This window comes from Thalassophryne amazonica, chromosome 1 (assembly GCF_902500255.1).
Source record: "Thalassophryne amazonica chromosome 1, fThaAma1.1, whole genome shotgun sequence".
Lineage (NCBI taxonomy): Eukaryota > Metazoa > Chordata > Actinopteri > Batrachoidiformes > Batrachoididae > Thalassophryne > Thalassophryne amazonica.
The window spans coordinates 45328231-45351779 of NC_047103.1; the positions used below are offsets into that span (position 1 = coordinate 45328231).

The following is a 23549-nucleotide window of genomic DNA, read 5'->3' on the forward strand; positions in this document are numbered from 1 at the left end:
CAGTCAACTTGGTGCAACAGCTGTCCAAGGTGTGATCACTCCTTTTTAAATGCAGACTAATGAGCAGATCTGATTTGATGCAGGCGTTAGTTTTGGGGATGAAAATTTACAGGGTGAAAAAAGTAACCGTTACTGACTGCCACAATTTTTTTTCCTGATTTCTTATAGTGTTTCTTAAAGCCAGAAAGTTGCCATTTGAAATGACTTTAGTTTTGTGTCATGTCTGTGATCTGCTTTTTTTCTACAAAATTAAACAACTGAATGAACATCCTCCGAGGTCGGTGATTCCATAATTATTGCCAGGGGTTGTATTATAGTTGTTGTTGTTCATTCAGTTGCTCTTGGTTTTTTGTTCGGGGTCACCACAGCGGATACAGCCAATCCACATTGGTAATTGGCACAAGTTTTACGCCGGATGCCCTAGACAACTCCAATTTTACCTGGAGAAACACACACAGCCGCTGGTGTTCCAGAGAGGTCTCCCATCCAAGTACTAACCAGATCCTACTCTGCTTAGCTTCTGAGAGCTGACGGGATCAAGCTGACACAGAGCAGACCGGCTGCTAACCAAATATTACAGTGAGCATGATGAAATTATACCAAGTCTTGTTCAGTCTAGCTCCTTGTTACTCTGGTGTGAACAGAAACAGCTGTATGCAGCACAGACCAAACCTCATGCACCTCCCAGAATGTGACTTTTTATATCCATACTTAAACATTTCCAGTAGAGGTGGGCAGATTGATCCTAATATCGATAATATCGATACCAACACTGGTATTGATATTGAACGATCCTTGTGTAAAAAGATCGATACTCAAGATTTTTTATCTCCTGCACGGACTGACTGCTGCGCATGCAAATTCATCAAAGTCTACTCTCTGTAAGAGCAGCGCTGCGCTGTGTCACACAACACGGAGCAGCGCACCCTCCCCCCTCTGGTCTTTTGTTGTTACGCTGTCATGTGGCTCAGGCGAAATTCTATCCTAGGTCTTTTGGATCCTTTGGAACTATGAAGCTTAAATATGAAAAAGTATCGGTATCGATATCGGCGATACTGGGCCTGTATTTACTTGGTATTGGATCAATACCAAAATTCCCGGTATCGCCAACCTCTAATTTCCAGGCCTCCTTGGCTGTTTCTGATAGAGTAGCCCATTATGATGTACATGGTGAACTGTCACTCAACCCCATGAAGAAGATCAAAGACTCTAAGGATCGCCTATGAGACACTGTCCTGCAGATATGTTCCACCTGATAGACTGCTCTCCAGTGTTGGAGGGTTTTCTCAGTCTTTTGATTTACAAGTACAAAGAGTTGCTTACGAGCATTTGCTGACATGGCGGTGGCTTGATGTCCTCTGGAAGTACCTTTTAATTTCATGAATATTGAAATGCACAAATCATGTCACATGCTGATATTACATGCATTATTGGAAGACACACAGGTCATGAAAATTGGAGCACTTGGACTTATACCCCCCCCCACCACCACCAACGTTTTGTGCTTGTTTCCAAAAGTGCAGAACCCCTTCACACATCCACCCCATTAAAAGTGGTTTCAGACTTTAAAGCAAAAACCTGCGGACTCTTTAATTTGTGGGTAATTACATCCCAAGTCAGCTCATGTAACAGTGACGTGAATAGTGAAGGAAATATCCCGTCAGTTTTGTTTGTTTCTCATCTTCTAAAATGTACTAAACAGTGTGTTAAATTTTTGACGCTGCGGTGTGTGCCATCTGGCGTCATCTATTTTTTCCAAAAATGTCCATATAACCCCGGTCCTCAATATGTATGGGCATCACTGTTTTAGAAAACAAGCAGCAGTGTCCATGTATCGTACCCAGGAAATTAAATAAACTATCAAACAAGATCATTCCAAGCTACATGTATCCTCATCCACACCGTCTCCTAATTTCCACCATGTACTATGTGGTAAGATTTTCCCTGCCGCAAGACCGCACATGTCCAGCAGATGGTAGTGTTCAGCAGGTGAAACTTGGAAGCAAAGTTGCTTTTTCAATTGATTTGGTGAACCAGAGTTGACAGTTTTAACTGTTATACATTTTTCTGGAAATGTGTAAGATGACAACCTTGTTTTTGAGTTATTGTGTCAACAAACCTGAGTGGATGGCATCACCTGTCTATTCCCTTGCTATTTTCTTTTTTTTTTTTTTAACACAGTACACACACACACACACACACACACACACACACACACACACACACACACACACACACACACACACACACACACACACACACACACACACACACACACACACACACACACACACACACACACACACACACACACACAGGCTTTTCCAAAGCAGAGTAATAGGAGCTGCTAAACCACAGAAAGTACACAAAGGCTTTAAACATATAGATTGCAGCAAAGCGCGATATATGTATTAAATATACAGTCCACTCTTACTTTTGTCTATGAGTTGTAGAAATTTCTAATAAAAAATAAAATATGAAGTTAATTTATCTATGTTGTAAATCAGTTTGTATGATGAGATAATTATTTCAACCTAAAGTGCTGTATTTTAACTAAACTGGAAAAAATTAATGTAAAGCGCAAAACCCATCTAATTCCTATTTTTTTGAGTGTACACTCTAAGAAATGAAACACGGGGGTTTTAAATGTAATTAATACTATTATTTTCAATATACTTGCAATTGTTAATTTTAGATATTTAAGTAATAATGTTTCATTTGATTTAATTAATTTCAACTACAATATTGTTTTGCACTTATTTGACAATGTTATGTGGAAAAAGTTACCTTATCTTTATCAATTAAATTCAACGTTTTATTTCTTAGAGTGTATAAAGAAGTGATGGCATGATACTACTTCTTCATTTGTGAGACAAACAGATACCAGAACCTTCAGCATCTGCAGACACCAGTACTAATCCAGTTCTGTTTCTCCTCTCTTAAAACAAGTGATCTCATAAATTCATATTTATGGATGTACCTTTCTAACCGAGGTATTTAACAAAACAAACTGTGAAAAAAGTACTCTTGTATACACAGCCCACAAATTCAGAATCAGACTCAGAATCAGAATCACCTTTATTGTCATTGTAATTTGCATTACAACAAGATTTGAGTGCAATTCCAAAAAGGTGCTTTCCGTGGTACGAGTAATTTTTAGCCAGTATAAAAGACAGTGAAATTTAACGATAAATTATTCAGAGTATATGTACAACTAATATAAACATAAGGTAAAATAAAATAAAATAAAATGTGGACCAAGTAAAATGTAAAATGTAAATGTAAAAATGGGATGTGCTTTTAGAGGGCAATAGTTTAGAGGAGGCCACTGATGTGGTGACATCATACATCGGTTTTTGTGAAAACATGCTGGTCCCTACTAAAACTGTGAAAATATTTTCTAACAACAAGCACTGGATAACTAAAGCACTTAAAATAACACTGAATGAAAAGAAAATAGCATTTAATTCTGGAAATCTTGTTGAAGGCAAAATCATTCAAAACAGACTTAATAAAGAAATTAAATCTGCCCAAAGAATATACAAGGATAAGGTGGAGAGGCTCTTTCAAAGGGGTAAAGCCAAGGATGCTTGGTGGGGGGTCAAAACTCTGGCTGGTCTCCCCATATCCTCCTCATTATCAGGACATTCAGTAGAAGTATGTATGCATATGGCTGAGGACCTTAACGACTTCTACTGTAGATTTGATCGAGGGGACTACACACAGGAGAGGGAGGAGGTCTCTGCTCAGCTTTCCTCCATGGCCAAGACTACTCCTGACCTACAGCTACTGCCTGGTGATGTGGAGCGCATCCTGAGGCAGGTAAAACCAGATAAGGCCCCTGGACCAGATCAGATCTGCGGGCGCCTCCTTAAAACCTGCAGTGGTCAGCTGGCCGGTGCACACTGTTCAATCGCTCCTTGGCTGAACATTCCATCCCCTCCCTCTGGAAGTCTTCCATCATTTGTCCAGTGGCAAAGAAGAGCAACCCCACTATCAGCAATGACTATCGGCCTGTAGCACTGACGTCACTGGTCATGAAGAGCTTTGAGAGGCTCGTCATGGCCCAGCTGCAGGTCGATATTGGTGTGCATTCTGACCCACTCCAGTTTGCATACTGGCCACATAGGGGGGTGGATGACACAGTGCTGACCCTGTTGCATGGTGCCATCACTCACCTGGAAAAGCCCAAGTCCCATGTCAGTCTGGTCTTTGTGGACTTCTCAAGTGTATTTAACACCTTGCAACCACATCTCATGGGATGTAAGCTGCTCGAGATGAACACCAACCCTCACCTCATCCTTTGGGTTCTCTCCTTCCTCTCTAGGAGGGAACAGAGGGTCAGGGTAAATGGTCATCTCAGCTCGATCAGGACAATATGCACAGGTTCACCCCAGGGCTCAGTCATCTCTCCACTTCTCTTCACTCTGTGCACTAATGACTGCAGGAGCACTACCCCCGGAATAACATATATCAAATATTCTGATGACACTGTTATCATGGACTCCACTAACACAGATGGACTTCTACAGGCTGAACTGGACATTTTTTCACTGTGGTGCAGAGATAATTGTTTGGATTTAAATGTATCCAAGACCAAGGACATGGTTGTCCTTTTCCACCATGGACACTCCACCACTCCCACACTTGCAGTTAACAATGAAGCAATAGAAAAGGTCCACTCATACAAATATTTAGGTACAATAATTGATAACAAACTCACATTTCAACTCAACACAGAACAAATCTTCTCAAAATGTCAACAGCACCTTTTTTTCTCCATAAACTTCGCAAATTACAGGTTCACCACTCAATTCTTGCAGTTTTTTATAAATGCTTCATAGAATCCATCCTCACGTTCAATATCACAGCCTGGTTTGGTTCACTTAGTCTCACCCATCGTAACACTCTCAATAAATCATCAATGACAGCAGCAGGACTCACTCACCTCCATCTATAACCACAGAGTTGTGAGGAAAGCCACGCAGATCTCCACAGACCTCACTCACACTCTGCACCAGCACTACACCTTCTTACCATCAGGTCGCGGGTTCAGGTCCCTGCCTCTTAGGACTAAGAGGGCCACCTCCAGTTTCCTGCCCACCTCGATCCGCCTGCTGAACAGCAGCTAATGTAACTAGTTCTCTAAGCAGGCTGTGCTTGGCTTTTACTGGCTTTTGTAATTATATTTATTAAGTGTTGATGAAGTGTTGATTTTAACGGATAACGGATGTTAACGGATGTTGATTTCTAACGGATAAATAACGTTATTTTGATTTGATTTTTTGATTTTAAAACGAGAATTATAAAATGAAAATTATAAAATAAAAATGATAAAAAAATTTTAAATGTATAAAAATTATAAAAAATTATAATTAAAAAATATAAAATAAAAATTATAAAATGACTCGTGTGCAACAGTACAGAGATTTACTCATTTTTGATGATTATCAGACAGATGTAATCTGAAATAATGGCTTGACACACCCATAGATTAAAGTCCCCAAACATTGTTAAACTTGTGCAAAATCATTTTAAGGTATGTTCCTGTAGCAAGTCCTCCAATGCACACCAACACACACAGTTACAGAGAGAGAGAGTGAGAAAGAGAGAGAGACAGAAAGAATCTGCCTACGTGTTATGCAACTATTTTCTTTCTTTGCTAAGAGATGCCATAAAATACAAGCACTTTCAGAAGACTGTATCTATGGTGGGTCTAGAGATGCCTCTGATCCTCCTAATGAGTGTCACTTTGCTGGTTCTGCAATCACTTGTGCTTAACTGCCTCTTCAGTCAAATAGGAAAAACAACAGCACTGATAAGCAAATACACACATCAACAGGCGTGTCAGAGAATACAGTATCCACTGTGCAGCTAAGCATGTCAGGAATGCAAATACAGAATCTCAGCATGCACGGGCCATCGAAGAGGTGGAGAATCTGCTTGTGTTCCTTCAAAGTTTGATCTTTGCTTCAGGTTAAATGAGTAAAATGAGTGGCGGCCATGTGCAGGCTGATTGATCGGCTCAGTGGCACGAGGTGAACTGGATCGACTGGCATCTGAAGTACACCCTTCATTAATCACCACACACAATCAGATAGAGAGTGGACACACACAAAGCAAACACACAGAGTCGCAGTTTAAAGAAAATGATGGGAATTGGGCCAAAAGTGCAAATTCTTAATGTTTCGTTTTCTGGGTGTGATTGAGAGCCAAATAAATAGCTGTGCTGGAATCATTTTTCCAATTCATTTTTTTTTTTATATATATATATATATTTAAATGGGAATGAAGCCATAACAGTGAGAAATCACTTACTTCTAAAAAGTGCTGGAAAAGTGTTTTGTAAAACACCTCTCATAATTTTATTATCTCTTCTTATGATCAAACATCCATTCAGAATGGGTTTTGTTGTGACGGGTCACACCCTGCAAACATTCCACGTTAAACCAGAAATACTCAAAGGCCACTTAACTACCCTGATTCATAAGCCTTTTTTAAAAAATAAAACTAACAACTGTGATATTTTTGTTTGCATGACTTGTATCTGGATTGGAAAGAGTTGCATAAACACATGTAAGAGATAATTGTGATATATTTAAATAATTTGTTGAACATTTGTAGAGTTCCATAGAAGTGTACGAATGTGAAATTATGCTTTTATAATGTTTTCTTATTATTTTCTGCAATGTTTTTGAGTGAGTTAGTCCATCACATTTAAACCATTACTTAAAAAGCCATCACTTGACCCAGCTATCTTAGCTAATTATAGGCCAATCTCCAACCTTCCTTTTCTCTCAAAAATTCTTGAAAGGGTAGTTGTAAAACAGCTAACTGATCATCTGCAGAGGAATGGTCTATTTGAAGAGTTTCAGTCAGGTTTTAGAATTCATTATAGTACAGAAACAGCATTAGTGAAGGTTACAAATGATCTTCTTATGGCCTCGGACAGTGGACTCATCTCTGTGCTTGTCCTGTTAGACCTCAGTGCTGCTTTTGATACTGTTGACCATAAAATTTTATTACAGAGATTAGAGCATGCCATAGGTATTAAAGGCACTGCGCTGCGGTGGTTTGAATCATATTTGTCTAATAGATTACAATTTGTTCATGTAAATGGGGAATCTTCTTCACAGACTAAAGTTAATTATGGAGTTCCACAAGGTTCTGTGCTAGGACCAATTTTATTCACTTTATACATGCTTCCCTTAGGCAGTATTATTAGACGGTATTGCTTAAATTTTCATTGTTACGCAGATGATACCCAGCTTTATCTATCCATGAAGCCAGAGGACACACACCAATTAGCTAAACTGCAGGATTGTCTTACAGACATAAAGACATGGATGACCTCTAATTTCCTGCTTTTAAACTCAGATAAAACTGAAGTTATTGTACTTGGCCCCACAAATCTTAGAAACATGGTGTCTAACCAGATCCTTACTCTGGATGGCATTACCCTGACCTCTAGTAATACTGTGAGAAATCTTGGAGTCATTTTTGATCAGGATATGTCATTCAAAGCGCATATTAAACAAATATGTAGGACTGCTTTTTTGCATTTACGCAATATTTCTAAAATTAGAAAGGTCTTGTCTCAGAGTGATGCTGAAAAACTAATTCATGCATTTATTTCCTCTAGGCTGGACTATTGTAATTCATTATTATCAGGTTGTCCTAAAAGGTCCCTAAAAAGCCTTCAGTTAATTCAAAATGCTGCAGCTAGAGTACTAACAGGGACTAGAAGGAGAGAGCATATCTCACCCATATTGGCCTCTCTTCATTGGCTTCCTGTTAATTCTAGAATAGAATTTAAAATTCTCCTTCTTACTTATAAGGTTTTGAATAATCAGGTCCCATCTTATCTTAGGGACCTCGTAGTACCATATCACCCCAATAGAGCACTTCGCTCTCAGAATGCAGGCTTACTTGTAGTTCCTAGGGTTTGTAAGAGTAGAATGGGAGGCAGAGCCTTCAGCTTTCAGGCTCCTCTCCTGTGGAACCAGCTCCCAATTCAGATCAGGGAGACAGACACCCTCTCTACTTTTAAGATTAGGCTTAAAACTTTCCTTTTTGCTAAAGCTTATAGTTAGGGCTGGATCAGGTGACCCTGAACCATCCCTTAGTTATCCTGCTATAGACGTAGACTGCTGGGGGGTTCCCATGATGCACTGTTTCTTTCTCTTTTTGCTCTGTATGCACCACTCTGCATTTAATCATTAGTGATCGATCTCTGCTCCCCTCCACAGCACGTCTTTTTCCTGGTTCTCTCCCTCAGCCCCAACCAGTCCCAGCAGAAGACTGCCCCTCCCTGAGCCTGGTTCTGCTCGAGGTTTCTTCCTGTTAAAAGGGAGTTTTTCCTTCCCACTGTAGCCAAGTGCTTGCTCACAGGGGGTCGTTTTGACCGTTGGGGTTTTACATAATTATTGTATGGCCTTGCCTTACAATATAAAGCGCCTTGGGGCAACTGTTTGTTGTGATTTGGCGCTATATAAAAAAAAAATTGATTGATTGAATTGATTGATCACAGCCAGATTCCAAAAAAATGATGTTTTACCTGTGTAATATCCAATTTACTGGATAAATCATCTAAAATTATGAACAGTAGTGTAGTTTTTCCAGTCTCCTAGGTACAGAATAGGAAACTAAAACCTGAATAAAAGAACTGAATGTGTGACTGTACATAGCGCAAAAAAAGTCCTTCAGTTCTATAAATTACTGAGACTAACTTGAAATACTGTGGCAGAGTATTTCAAAACCTGTTTGGAACATTGTTCCACAGTTTGTATTAAAAGGAAAACTTCATGATCTAAACTAAAAGGGGCCTCAATGTATGACTAACTGGTTTAAAAAAAATGTTTTGAAATGTTCCTCTTGATTTGGTCTCGAAACATGAAAATACAAGTGAATGAATGAAGATCACACTATTTTTTTTTATTTCATATTTAAAGTTGACGTTCAGTACAGCACCTGTATGTGTACTAGGACATACTGTACGAATACTATATGCCAAGCAATAAGTGTTGATGGACTCAGATGAAGCCCACCCAGAAGAGGAAAAAGTTGCAGTTCCTTAACTGGCCACTTGAAGCTGCCACCAAAGGCAAGCAGGTTGCCATACATGTCCATGCTAAAATGTCCAACTTTAGAGCAGAAATAACGTTGATAGCTGTTTTTGAGGGTTGTGTCTGTCATTTTGAGCATTTTATGACAAAAGTCGAATGATATGACTTGTGTGGTGATATGTCCTAACAGAAGATGACCCTGTTGCAATATTCATGCCGAATGAAATTCTCATCATATTTAATGTCGTATGCTAACAGCGTTGGCACTTTTAGCAGCTATCAGTATCCTGACCCGTTAGGTCCCTTTAATGCACGATTACTGAGAAAATAAGTGGCTCATAAGTTTTAATTCCCGCACAAAAGCAAACCTTTACAACAACCACCACGCAGTCCCCAAAACTATGATTTAATAAATACCTGAACTGAAGTTATCCTGTTGGCTTGGCTGGTTCAGACTCGAAGAGAGGGGCATGTTCAGGCTTCTTTCTTCACACACTGAGCCACCCATGCTTCCCCTCTTTATCCCTTTATGGGTTCATGGCACTGATCTGTATATATTACTGATAGCTCATTGGCCTACACACTCTGTACAATCCGCTGAAGCAAACTGGCAGCCATCTTGCCACTCCCAACTTATGCAAACCGCACATAGACAGCTTATTAGAACATCAACAATTTCAAGTAATAACTGAGCTGATTCTCTCATTTACTTATGTTTTTTCTTCAGATAATGTAAGATTGATCCCTTCTAATCCATGCCTGCCATGATTAGCTATTTGATTTCTTTTCTTTCTTTCTTTTATTACTTTGACACTTTCTTCCCTTCTATTCTCACTTACTCATATCTCACTGGGACAAATACTCAATTCTAAAAATTATCATTCTTTAGTCAAAGTTTATACAAGTGTTGTGGAATCATCAGCAAGCTTATACGAGGTCTATTAGAAAAGTATCCGACCTTATTATTTTTTTCAAAAACCATATGGATTTGAATCACGTGTGATTGCGTCAGACAAGCTTGAACCCTCGTGCGCATGCGTGAGTTTTTCCACGCCTGTCGGTTGCATCATTCACCTGTGAGCAGGCTTTGAGTGAGGAGTGGTCCAACCCCCTCATCGGATTTTCATTGTCAGGAAATGGCGGAATGATTTGGGCTTTTTTTTCCATCAGAATTTTTTCAGAAACTGTTAGAGACTGGCAGCTGGAAACCATTAGAAAAATTTATCTGGCTTTCGGTGAAAATGTTATGGGCTTGGTAGAGAATAAGCAGTGTTACTGTCGCTTTAAGGACGGCCCCCAGCGGCTGTGGGGTGCGCCGCGCTCCGAAGCCGCCATCGACAGGCTGAACAACCATTTCATTTCTAAACGGATGGCTGTCTGGATCTGTGACCATCGTGTGCACTTTCTCTGGTTATCACAAGAGCTGGACATCAACCATTTTCCGGCAGATTTCACTTTTAACAAGAGATTTTGTCATGGAAAGTCAAGCAGAGGCTTTGCGCGTCACAATGGATTTGCTACTGGAGCGAGACAAAACCACCTCTGTTTTGGTCTCACAGGACGGCTTTGAGATGGCGTTCAGACAGCTGTCGGTGGTTTTTCCATCGAGTGATTATCCGAGAAATTGTGGATGTGCCTGGACATGCCAGAACATGTCCCGTGAGGCTTCATCACGGCGTTGCTGTGCGCCATGCGGCATCGCCACGACGCGCGAAGCCTCTGCTCCTCTTTCCATGACAAAAACTCCTGTAACAGTGGAATGTGCGTTCATTTCCAAACTGGACGCTGTGTTTTATCCGGGACGTCGTCTGACTAGCACAGGAATTGGAAAAAGACGTGGACATCAGCACTTTTTCGGCACATTGAGACACATGTGCGGAGGAATTCCACACGTCGCGGCGGTGCCGCATGGCGCACAGCAACGCCGTGATGAAGCATCACGGGACATGTTCTGGTATGTCCAGGCACATCCACGAGGGGGCTGGATCACTCCTCACTCATAGCCTGCTCACAGGCGAATGACGCAACCGACAGGCGTGGAAAAACTCACGCATGCGCACGAGGGTTCAAGCTTGACTGACGCAATTACACGTGATTCAAATCCATATGGTTTTTGAAAAAAATAATAAGGTCGGATACTTTTATAATAGACCTCGTATACATACATACATACATATATACACACACACACACATATATATATATATATATATATATATATATATATATATATATATATATATATATATATATATATATATATATATACTCAACAAAAATATAAACGCAACACTTTTGGTTTTGCTCCCATTTTGTATGAGATGAACTCAAAGATCTAAAACTTTTTCCACATACACAATATCACCATTTCCCTTAAATATTGTTCACAAACCAGTCTAAATCCGTGATAGTGAGCACTTCTCCTTTGCTGAGATAATCCATCCCACCTCACAGATGTGCCATATCAAGATGCTGATTAGACACCATGATTAGTGCACAGGTGTGCCTTAGACTGCCCACAATAAAAGGCCACTCTGAAAGGTGCAGTTTTGTTTTATTGGGGGGGATACCAGTCAGTATCTGATGTGACCACCATTTGCCTCATGCAGTGCAACACATCTCCTTCGCATAGAGTTGATCAGGTTGTCAATTGTGGCCTGTGGAATGTTGGTCCACTCCTCTTCAATGGCTGTGCGAAGTTGCTGGATATTGGCAGGAACTGGTACAAACATGCTCAATGGGTGACATGTCCGGTGAGTATGCCGGCCATGCAAGAACTGGGACATTTTCAGCTTCCAAGAATTGTGTACAGATCCTTGCAACATGGGGCCGTGCATTATCCTGCTGCAACATGAGGTGATGTTCTTGGATGTATGGCACAACAATGGGCCTCAGGATCTCGTCACGGTATCTCTGTGCATTCAAAATGCCATCAATAAAATGCACCTGTGTTCTTCGTCCATAACAGACGCCTGCCCATACCATAACCCCACCGCCACCATGGGCCACTCGATCCACAACATTGTCATCAGAAAACCGCTCACCCACACGACGCCACACACGCTGTCTGCCATCTGCCCTGTGTGTGAACCGGGATTCATCCGTGAAGAGAACACCTCTCCAACGTGCCAAACACCAGCGAATGTGAGCATTTGCCCACTTAAGTCAGTTACGACGACGAACTGGAGTCAGGTCGAGACCCCGATGAGGACGACGAGCATGCAGATGAGCTTCTCTGAGACGGTTTCTGACAGTTTGTGCAGAAATTCTTTGGTTATGCAAACCGATTGTTTCAGCAGCTGTCCGAGTGGCTGGTCTCAGACAATCTTGGATGTGAACATGCTGGATGTGGAGGTCCTGGGCTGGTGTGGTTACACGTGGTCTGCGGTTGTGAGGCTGGTTGGATGTACTGCCAAATTCTCTGAAACACCTTTGGAGACGGCTTATGGTAGAGAAATGAACATTCAATACACAAGCAACAGCTCTGGTTGACATTCCTGCTGTCAGCATGCCAATTGCACGCTCCCTCAAATCTTGCGACATCTGTGGCATTGTGCTGTGTGATAAAACTGCATCTTTCAGAGTGGCCTTTTATTGTGGACAGTCTAAGGCACACCTGTGCACTAATCATGGTGTCTAATCAGCATCTTGATATGGCACACCTGTGAGGTGGGATGGATTATCTCAGCAAAGGAGAAGTGCTCACTATCACAGATTTAGACTGGTTTGTGAACAATATTTGAGGGAAATGGTGATATTGTGTATGTTGAAAAAGTTTTAGATCTTTGAGTTCATCTCATACAAAATGGGAGCAAAACCAAAAGTGTTGCGTTTATATTTTTGTTGAGTGTATATATATATATATATATATATATATATATATATATATATATATATATATATATATATATATATATATATATATATATATATATATATATATATATATATGTGTGTGTGTCATGAACAAAAGTGAATGGATAACAAAAGTCATGATGGCTAACACAGAAATAGTGGATTTTTTTAAATAGTTGCACTAAAAAATAAAACACTGCTTAACTACTTAACTAGCTACAGGAGAGTTAGTTTTCCCTGCAATGACAACATTTATTACACACAGCTCTATGAGCTTCAGCCTAATATAAGTAATAAAGCTCATAGCAACACCTAAAGCTCCAAAACTATGCACAAGTAGACCTAATAAATGTCTTAAAATAGTTCGGCCAACACAAAACACAACATGTGGCTCCACATGTTGAGTTAATAAGCCACTTATTATTATTATTCTTTGCCTATATGCTGGAATAAGGGATAGAACTCTTCAAATTATTGTTCATTACTTCCCATTTCAATCATATTCAGAGGTGAAATGTTCATCCACAGCCTCTGATCTGGCGATTTGCGCAGTTTATAGCTGCACATGAAGGTATTTTTTTTTAACAAAATTACAAAGAATAAAGTTGCGTGCACCTCATTACAGATCAATAGAAAATAGTGTTCAGGAGTGGGATATCGGAGTGGTAAATGGCGGCTGGTTTGCTTCAAAACATGGTAACACCTAGATATATGGGCTTCATATCTTTACAGTCTACGCTTGCTGCTTTGGTGATTTCAATATTTGATTAATGCACCTTTGGGACTAGACAATGTGAATGTTATTCACTCATTCTATTTACATGCGAGGAGAAACTTGGGGATGTGTTACACTGTCAACAGAAGGTTAAACCCTTTAATTAAATCGCTCTCTTGTAGCACTCAAAGTTAGATGAACTTAGAGTACAGTATTGGCTTGTAAACAGGTCATCATGCTACTTAGCTAATCTAGCATGGGGAGACCACTCTATGGGAGAGACACTATAGCAGCTAGTTTAGCTAACTAGTAGGCTATGGTGCAGACTCTACGCGGAAATGCAGACGCTAAACTTTAGGGTTTTATGTAGCCAGCTTAACAGTTAACACGACACTGCTAACAGACTCCAAACAAGTTAAAAAACAGAAGAATATTATAAAATGAAATACTACACTATGGCCAGCTAATGCAGATGTTATGTCTGCCTTATCAACATTTTCTTTCTTGTTTGTCAGACACAAGTAATAACCTCTGGTGCTGAAAAATTAAGCCAATGCAGAAGTGCTAAAACTTACAGTTCCTTAAATGGCCATCTGAGGCTAGCCCCATAAACAGGTCAATCCCCATAGAAACACATGTTAAAATGCACTACCTTACAGCAGCCAAAAACATGTTTGCTTCCTGGTACAAAAGGTTTTTTTTGGTATATCTGACTTGTTTGTGATGACCGTAGAAGGGGTGAAATTTATATAACTCATGATTTTGGGCTATTTTAACCCATGAAGTTATGAATAATTAGGGGTGTGGCCACTTTAAATGAGTGCTAATGTGTCTGGTTACTGCTCACTTGCTGCTAGCAGCGGCTTCTGCATCTTCAGGCTTCATTCGTCCTGCCCAGGTCATGCTGGTCTTGTCCACTCTCCACCCCTCTCCCACCAAATGGATTTGTTTGGTGGGAGTTAGGCAGAGTTAGGGAGACTCACACATTGCCAAGATGATGACATCTATAGCCGCCCCATTTGATCTTCAAACCTGCTCTTCAGAAAACCATGGGTTATGTCACGGAGGGTTTCTCCAGTATATTTCTGCATATTTTTTAAGATTCAAGATTCAGGTCTGTGGTGTATGGACAAATTTCAGTACCCATATAGAGCAAATGTCATGGCAACGTAACATAAAAGTCAAGTAATAATGGACTGCATTTATATCGTGCTTTTCCATCTGCATCAGACGCTCAAAGCGCTTTACAATAATGCCTCACATTCACCCCGATGTCAGGGTGCTGCCATACAAGTTGCTCACTACACACCGGGAGCAATAGGGGATTAAAGACCTTGCCCAAGGGCCCTTAGTGATTTTCCAGTCAGGCGGGGATTTAAACCCAGGATCTTCTGGTCTCAAGCCCAACACCTTATCCACTAGACCATCACCTCCCCCATAAATGATGCAGACACACAGGCAGGCAGAGACATGTGTCAATCTTCTTCCCTGTGCTCAGGTGAGCATCAGAAGGTTGAGTGAAGTTAAGGTTGTGGGTGTGGTCGGATAAATCAAGTCAATGCAAAGATTTCAAATTAAAAGCTGAACTGTTACATGTGAGTACTAGTGATTAAAATACAGAACTCCCCAGCTTACAACAATATCTTCATGTCTCAGCCATTAGAAATGAACTGATGCTGTTGAAAAATCTGGACTCGAGAGAAGAATCACTGTCTTGCCTCTCTGCTTTTGATTGATTTGATTTAATAATTGATTCAACAGCTCAAACGACGTTGCTTAGTTGTGTCAGGTTTGAAAACTGATTGCATCGTGACAACTCCCTGGTAGCTTTATGTACTTTTTGTAGATTATTGCTGGACAGAATCAATATAGTCTGTAATGTGATATGGCCCAAACATTACAAACGTCTCCTGCAGAAATCATTTCTGAAACAGCAAAGTGAAACAGCGCACAGCTTCCAGTATTATAACAGGAAAGACTGGTTTTTCTTCAGTTAACCGGGAGTGCACATTGACTCAGCTTACACAATCCACTTTAACAGAGTAAAGATTTCAAGCTTTTAAATTTGGAACAAAACAAAACAAAACATGAATTCTGTTCTGCAATCTACTTTTCAGCTTGAAAGATAATTGGTAATTCTTTAGATTCTCATCATCTTTAAATAACTGACAGTAATCTGCTCAGATAAATAAAAAAATTAAGTTTGGCTCTTACCTTGTGTTGTTGTGCAGGGTGGAGAAAAGGCCTCTGCTTTTCCTGCAAGTTATATGGGAAGAAGATGCTTTTTAAAAAATAAAAAAGGAAGGTATTGCTACCTTTCCTCTTGTGTGTGCAAGCTGCAGTGTGTGGACAGGGAGTGACTTGTATTTGACTCCACACCCAGGTTTGAACATACCTGCAATTTCCTGTTTCTGTATTTATAATACCATAACCTTATGCATGCCTGTTCTCACATTGTTTCTCAGCTCCCTCAAACAAGACGTACACAACGGGCTTGAGAGTCTGGAGAAAAGCACCACCAAAGAAGGCCCGATTGTGTTTTTAATAACCAGACTGAGTGGTGAACATGTTTCACTGAGCCCTCGGCAGCACAGCGAGCATTATAGGAGCTGCTTAACACCAGTTATTCATTTCATAACTGTTACGCTGAGCAGATGGGTGGATCGGACCACTGCGAAAGGCTTTTCAGTGGCTAAATGTTTCTCTGTATTCTTGCTCGAACATTACTGTAGGTTTATGCAGTGCATCCGGAAATATTCACAGCACTTCACTTTTTCCACATCATGTTTTGTTACAGCCTTATTCCAAAATGAAGTAAATTATTTTTTTCCCCTCAAAGATCTACTCACAACACCCCATAATGGCAACATGAAAAAAGTTTTTCTGAAATTTTTGCAAAGTTACTAAAATAATAATAATAAAAAAAACCTAAGAAATCATATGTAAATAAGTATTTGACACCCTTTGCTCAATACTTTGTTGATGCACCTTTGGCAGCAATTAAAGCCTCAGGTCTTCTTGAATATGATGCCACAAGTTTGGTGCACTTATCTTTGGGCAGTTTTGCCCATTCTTCTTTGCAGCACCTCTCAAGCGCCATCAGGTTGGATGGGGAGTGTCAGTGCACAGCCATTTTCAGATCTCTTCAGAGATGCTGGATCAGAATCAGGTCTGGGCTCTAAGGCCCTTCTCCCCAAATGCTCAGTTTAAGTGGGTGGCCACTTCTAGGAAGAGTCTTGGTGGATCTGAACCTCTTCCTTTGACAAATGATGGAGGCTACTGTACTCTGTGGGACTTTCAAAGCAGCTGAAATGCTTCTGTATCCTTCCCCAGATTTGTGCATCGAGACAATCCTCTCTTGGAGGTCTACAGGTAAATCCTTTGACTTCATGCTTGGTTTGTGCTCTGACATGCACTGTCAACTGTAGGACTTTATATGTAGACAGGTATGTGCCTTTACAAATCATGTCTCATCAACTGAATTTACCCCAGGTGAACTCCAATTAAGCTGTAGAAACATCTCAAGGATGATCCCTTTAAATTGGATGCACCTGAGCTCAACTTTGAGCTTAATGGCAAATGCTGTGAATACTTATGTACATGTGATTTCTTAGTTTATATATACAATGAGGAAAATAAGTATTTGAACACCCTGTGATTTAGCAAGTTCTCCCACTTAGAAATCATGGAGGGGTCTGAAATTTTCATCTTAGGGGCACGTCCACTGTGAGAGACATATTCTAAAAAAAAAAAATCGGAAATCACAATGTATGATTTTTTAATAATTTATTTGTATGTTACTGCTGCAAATAAGTACTTGAACACCTGTGAAAGCCTTTGTTTGCAATTACAGAGGTCATACGTTTCCTGTAGTTCTTGACCAGGTTTGCACACACTGCAGCAGGGATTTTGGTCCACTCCTCCATACAGATCTTCTCCAAATCTTTCAGGTTTGGAGTTTCAGCTCCCTCCAAAGATTTTCTATTGAGTTCAGGTCTGGAGACTGTCCAGGCCACTCCAGGACCTTGAAATGCTTCTTACGGAGCCCCTCCTTAGTTGCCCTGGCTGTGTGTTTGGGGTCATTGTCATGCTAGAAGACCCAGCCATGACACATCTTCAATGCTCTTACTGAGGGAAGGAGGCTGTTTGCCAAAATCTCACAATACATGACCCCATCCATCCTCCCTTCAATACGGTGCAGTCGTCCTGTCCCCTTTGCAGAAGAGCACCCCCAGAGTATGATGTTTCCACCCCAGTGCTTCACGGTTGGGATGGTTTTCTTGGGGTTGTTCTCATCCTCTGAACATGGTAAGTGGAGTTGATTCCAAAAAGCTCTATTCTGGTCTCATCTGACCACATGACCTTCTCCCATGCCTCCTCTGGATCATCCACATGGTCACTGGTGAACTTCAAACGAGCCTGGACATGTGCTGTCTTGAGCAGGGGGACCTTGCTGCCCTGCAGGATTTTAAACCATGACAGCATCATGTGTTACTAATGTAATCTTTGTGACTGTGGTCCCAGCTCTCTTCAGGTCATTGACCAGGTCCTCCTGTGTAGTTCTGAGCTTTCTCAGAATCATCCTTACCCCACAAAGTGAGATCTTGCATGGAATCACCAAGGGAGATTGACAGTCATCTTGCGTTTCTTCCACTTTCTAATAAATAATCATAACAGTTGTTGTCTTCTACCAAGCTGGTTGCCTGTTGTCCTGTAGTCCATCCCAGCCTTGTGCAGGTCTACAGGTTTGTCCCTGGTGTCCTTAGACTACTCTTTGGTCTTGGCTATGGTGGACAGGTTGGAGTGTGATTGATTGAGTGTGTGAACAGGTGTCTTTTATACAGGTAACAAGTTCAAACAGGTGCAATTAATACAGGTAAAGAGTGCAGAATAAGAGGGCTTCTTAAAGAAAAATGAACAGGTCTGTGAGAGCCAGAATTCTTGCTGGTTGGTAGGTGTTCAAATACTTATTTGCAGCAGTAACATACAAATAAATTATTAAAAAATCATACATTGTGATTTCCGGATTTTTTTTTTTTTTTTAGATTATGTCTCTCACAGTGGACATGCACCTAAGATGAAAATTTCAGACCCCTCCATGATTTCTAAGTGGGAGAACTTGCAAAACTGCAGGGTGTTCAAATACTTATTGTCCTCACTATATATATATATATATATATATATATATATATATATATATATATATATATATATATATATATATATATATATGTGTGTGTGTGTGTGTGTTAATAAATTTGCAAAAATATCACAAAAGGTTTTTTCACATTGTCATTATGCACTGAAAAAAAATGCTACTTTGGATCAACTTAAAAAAAATTGATGTAATTTGTTACAGCTAATTTTTTTAGTTTCTCACAATGTATATTTATGATTTTGTAAAGTGATTCCAGCAGATTTAAACTGGAAACCACAATTTTCCATTAGACCAATGTAAATAAGTACTTTGAATGAAGTGCACTGTTTCACTTTTTTCAGTGTGGGGTATTGTGTGTAGAATTTCATCCATTTTGAAGAAAGGCTGTAACATAACAAAATGTGGAAAAAGTGAAGTGCTGTGAATAATTTCTGGATCTTTGATCTGTGATTGACAGCTTGTGTTCACAGTTGTTTGCTTAAAGAGGAGACGTATTGGCACATGGTGCAAAGTGAGTGACTGCAACTTGAAGTAACAGAAAAGCAAGTGTGTTCTTGCAGACAAGCATGATCATGTGACTGCTCACAGTAAATTTTATACAAAGACGGATCCACATCCACACTACCGGTCTGTATCCTTGGACAACACACTTCATCTGCATTGTCTCAGGTCAACTAGCTGCATATCGGTTGGGGATGTAACCTGCGATGGAGTGTGATGGCTCAGTATTTTGAGCATTGACCTGTGCAGAAGGTGGCAAGGAAAGGAACTGGCCACACTATCTCATATACCATGGTCCTGCTCAGTAAAAACAGTATGGAACTCACCATTTACCTTTACCTCATTAACTGACTATATATAACCCCTTTTCACTCTACATCTTAATTTTAGTTATGGGGTAGCATGACTGGGGACCCAGGAGCAGAGAACTACACTACACTACAGAGAACTACTTGGTAAAACGCAGTCTATTTTCAGCAGAGTTCATTACACACAATGACAGCGGCCCATTGAGCAACAGCGTCCGTGAGGCATTGAGCTGGAAAGTTAACTAGATACACAGTCTGTAGGTCAATGCACACAAGAAGGCGGTCCACAAAGTAACAGTGTCCTTGTGGGAAACAGCAGGCAGGTTAACCAGAATATCAGGCAGAGGGTCAATACAGTCATCAATCATACGAGGCACACAATCCAGTAGTCGGCAGCAGGCTGGAATCAGGAAACACAAGGATGTCGTGTGGACCAGCAACGGAAAAATGGAGAAAAGTACACAAGAAGACTGGGATGGGAGCTTGATGTTCTAGCATTGTAGTGAAGTACTGTCAGCAGCAAAATACTGCTTGACAAGGACAGGAATATGCATGTTAGAGTCGGGCGGATCGATCTTAATATCGATAATATTGATACCCACGCTGGTATTGATATTGAACGATCCTCGTGTAAAAAGATCGATACTCAAGCTTTTTTTTGTCTCCCGCATGCACTGACTGCTGCGCACGCAGATTCATCAAAGTCTACTCTCTGTCTGTGAGAGCAGCGCTGCGCTGTATCACACAACATGGAGCAGTGCACCCTCCCCCCTCTGATCTTTTGTTGTTGCGCTGTCACGTAGCTCAGTGGTGCCAGCCAACAGCCATGCAGGTAGGCTCAGCCTGGCCCGCCCACTCAGTTGTGTTGAGTGATATTCATCAAACAAAAATGTTGATTGTGATAATAAAGTGTTTTGTTGTCACGTACAATGGCGAAATTCTATCCTAGGTCTTTTGGATCCTTTGGATCTATGAAGCTTAAATATGAAAAAGTATCAGTATCGGTATCGATATCGGCGATACTGGGCCTGTATTTACTTGGTATCAGATCAATACCAAAATTCCCGGTATCGCCCACCTCTAGTGCCCGTGAACTGGAACTCTGAGTGCCCTTGAACAGGAAATGAAGCCTCAGAAATGCACAAGGAACCAAAATGTCACAATAAAAGCATCCAAGGAAACAATCAGATGTGAACCAAGACATTCCCCTCAACCCCAACCCAAAGGATGTCACCTGATGTCCCAGGATGTATTTGGCAAAACTCACGAATGAGGGAGGAATCAGGAATTTTTCTGAGCGGCTCACAGCATTCCTCAGGGACACATTGCTCCCACTCAGCACGAAATTGCTGCTCGAGCTGCCGCGTGGGTGTAATTATGGCCCAGACGGCACCTTAAAGACACCCCATTTATTTCCAAACTGTTTAAAAAGAGGGTTTTTTTCTTGCTGTAGTCAATGCATGTTGTCCTCTGCTCAGGCATACAGTTACGTATTAAATCTGTCTGTCTCAAATATTTATCACAATCCCTTCAAGGCATTCAGAATAACAGATAGTTACATAAAAAACCTGGTTTTCTGCTGCTTAACACAATGAAACTTCTCTTACCTTTGCAACCAGCTTTTCAATTTTAGCTCCAGTTCTCCAATCCATCATCAAATACATTCATTTCATTACAAAGTCAGGCTTTGCATATGTGAGGGTCAAGTGGAAAACAAGTATTTAAAAAAGAAAGAACGAGAAGCATTCCTCAGGCTTTAACAAGGGGCTCTGTAATGCCTAATCCGGTGCTGTTGTTAAGGTGGCTGCTGCAAGTGAAAGCCTCAAGTTCACATCAAGATATCACTTGAAACCATAAGTTTATCTTGGTTGCACATTAACCATTTTACAGTCATAATAATAATGTGCTTGCTCCTCATTTGTTCTTACTCCCTTTATGAGTCCATAAACCCATAGTTAGTAAAGCACAATCCACTGCAAAATCACTGGCTGCGTGTCAAGCTTTCGCCTGCATGTTCTCTCACTGTGGCGGCCACAATTCAGCTAATCAGCTAATTAGCAATGCTAACTTTTTTGTGAGCGGATTATCTTTTCAGCTAACTTTGAAAAACATTCACAAACATTAGCCTACATTAAATTTAGTTCTGCTAATTTTGGGATTTAACAGTTAAAAATGTGTAAACCTTAAAATCATATGTTTTGGTGGAGCTTATACGAGGTCTGTCCATAAAGTATCGTACCTTTTTATTTTTTTTTTAAACTATATGGATTTGATTCATATGTTTTCACGTCAGACAAGCTTGAACCCTCGTGCGCATGCGTGAGTTTTTCCACGCCTGTCGGTGACGTCATTCGCCTGTGAGCACGCCTTGTGGAAGGAGTGGTCCCGCCCCGTCGTCGGATTTTCATTGTCTGGAAATGGCGGAATGATTTGGGGTTTTTTTCCATCAGAATTTTTTCAGAAGCTGTTAGAGACTGGCACCTGGAAACCATTCAAAAAATTTATCTGGCTTTCAGTGAAAATTTTACGGGCTTCACAGAGAATAAGGACTATTACTACAGCTTTAAGGACGGCCCACAATGGCGCTCTGAGCCGAACTTGTCCTCTGACACGCCGAAACGGAGGCGTTCTTTGTCTCGCTCGAACAGCGAATCGGTCGTGATGCACAAAGCCTCCGCGTGGCTTTCCACGATAAAATCTCTTGTTAAAAGTGAAATCTGCTGGAAAATGGTTGATGTCCAGCTCTTGTGATAACCAGAGAAAGTGCACACGACGGTCCCAGCTCCACACAGCCATCCGTTTAGAAATAATCCGGTGGTTCGTGCCTGTCGTCGCGGCTCGGAGCGCAGGGCGCTGAGCGCCATTGTGGTCTGTCCTTAAAGCTGTAGTAACAGTCCTTATTCTCTGTGAAGCCCGTAAAATTTTCACCGAAAGCCAGATAAATTTTTCGAATGGTTTCCAGCTGCCAGTCTCTAACAGCTTCTGAAAAAATTCTGATGGAAAAAACCCCAAATCATTCCGCCATTTCCAGACAATGAAAATCCGACGACGGGGCGGGACCACTCCTTCCACAAGGCGTGCTCACAGGCGAATGACGTCACCGACAGGCGTGGAAAAACTCACGCATGCGCACAAGGGTTCAAGCTTGTCTGACATGAAAACACATGAATCAAATCCATATAGTTTAAAAAAAAATAAAAAGGTACGATACTTTATGGACAGACCTCATACACTAATAAAATTAATTAAATTGACACGTTGTACGAATAGTGCAGTGGATAATATTTAGAGGGGAATCCTGCAAATGGTGATAAAAGCATCAAATTCGGCAGAAATACTCCTCAGACAATCCTCTTTTGAATAAACCGATTGGCCACTTGACTTTTCAATCGGTGGTCCGGTAGGGGTCAATTGAAGAATTACACAGAGGTCAGAATTAAAAGATGCTCCAATCATATTGAAAAATAGTCCACATTATTTGCCTGATCATAAAGATTCCAAAAAGGTGTAGTTTGGACTATCTGTGACTGAATTCCGTGGAGTTACGGGATAAAAACAGCAAGAATGGTGACAAAGGTCAGTTTCATTTTGTACAGGGGTCAAAAGTTAAAGTTGCTCCAATTTTGGTAAAATGTGATGCAAATTACTAGTTGAGTTAACACGGTTTTAAAAAGGAATAGTTTGGACCATGTATCATCCTTATCACGTTACGGGGTAACATATGTCTTATGCCAAGAATCCAATAGACGTAGACCTTGTTTGACCTTTACTTTGGAGACCAAGCATTCAACACAGTCAAAACTATTCCATTTATTAATCCTATTAGCTCAACCAATACAGAACAGTTGTGGATGGTTAATGGATTGTGGGAAAATGATCAAATTAAGGACAGTTGTTGTTGAAACTCACATGTAGTGCATCTTCCTCCTGAACAATGGGCATGCATC

General features: G+C 40.7%; 1 protein-coding gene across 2 annotated transcripts in view; it reads right to left on the reverse strand.

Annotated features, from left to right (window-relative positions):
* Window positions 1-21385, reverse strand: part of vill (villin-like) — a 52970-nt gene extending 31585 nt beyond the window's left edge. For both annotated transcript variants that reach the window (XM_034168936.1, XM_034168933.1), the window contains exons 1-2: window positions 21210-21385; window positions 15850-15891 (exon numbers count right to left, since the gene is read on the reverse strand). In XM_034168936.1, the coding sequence (XP_034024827.1) occupies window positions 15850-15891; window positions 21210-21266 (99 nt within the window). In that variant the 5' untranslated portion in view covers window positions 21267-21385. The remainder of the gene's footprint in view (window positions 1-15849; window positions 15892-21209) is intronic.
* Between the last annotated feature and the right edge of the window lie 2164 nt (window positions 21386-23549).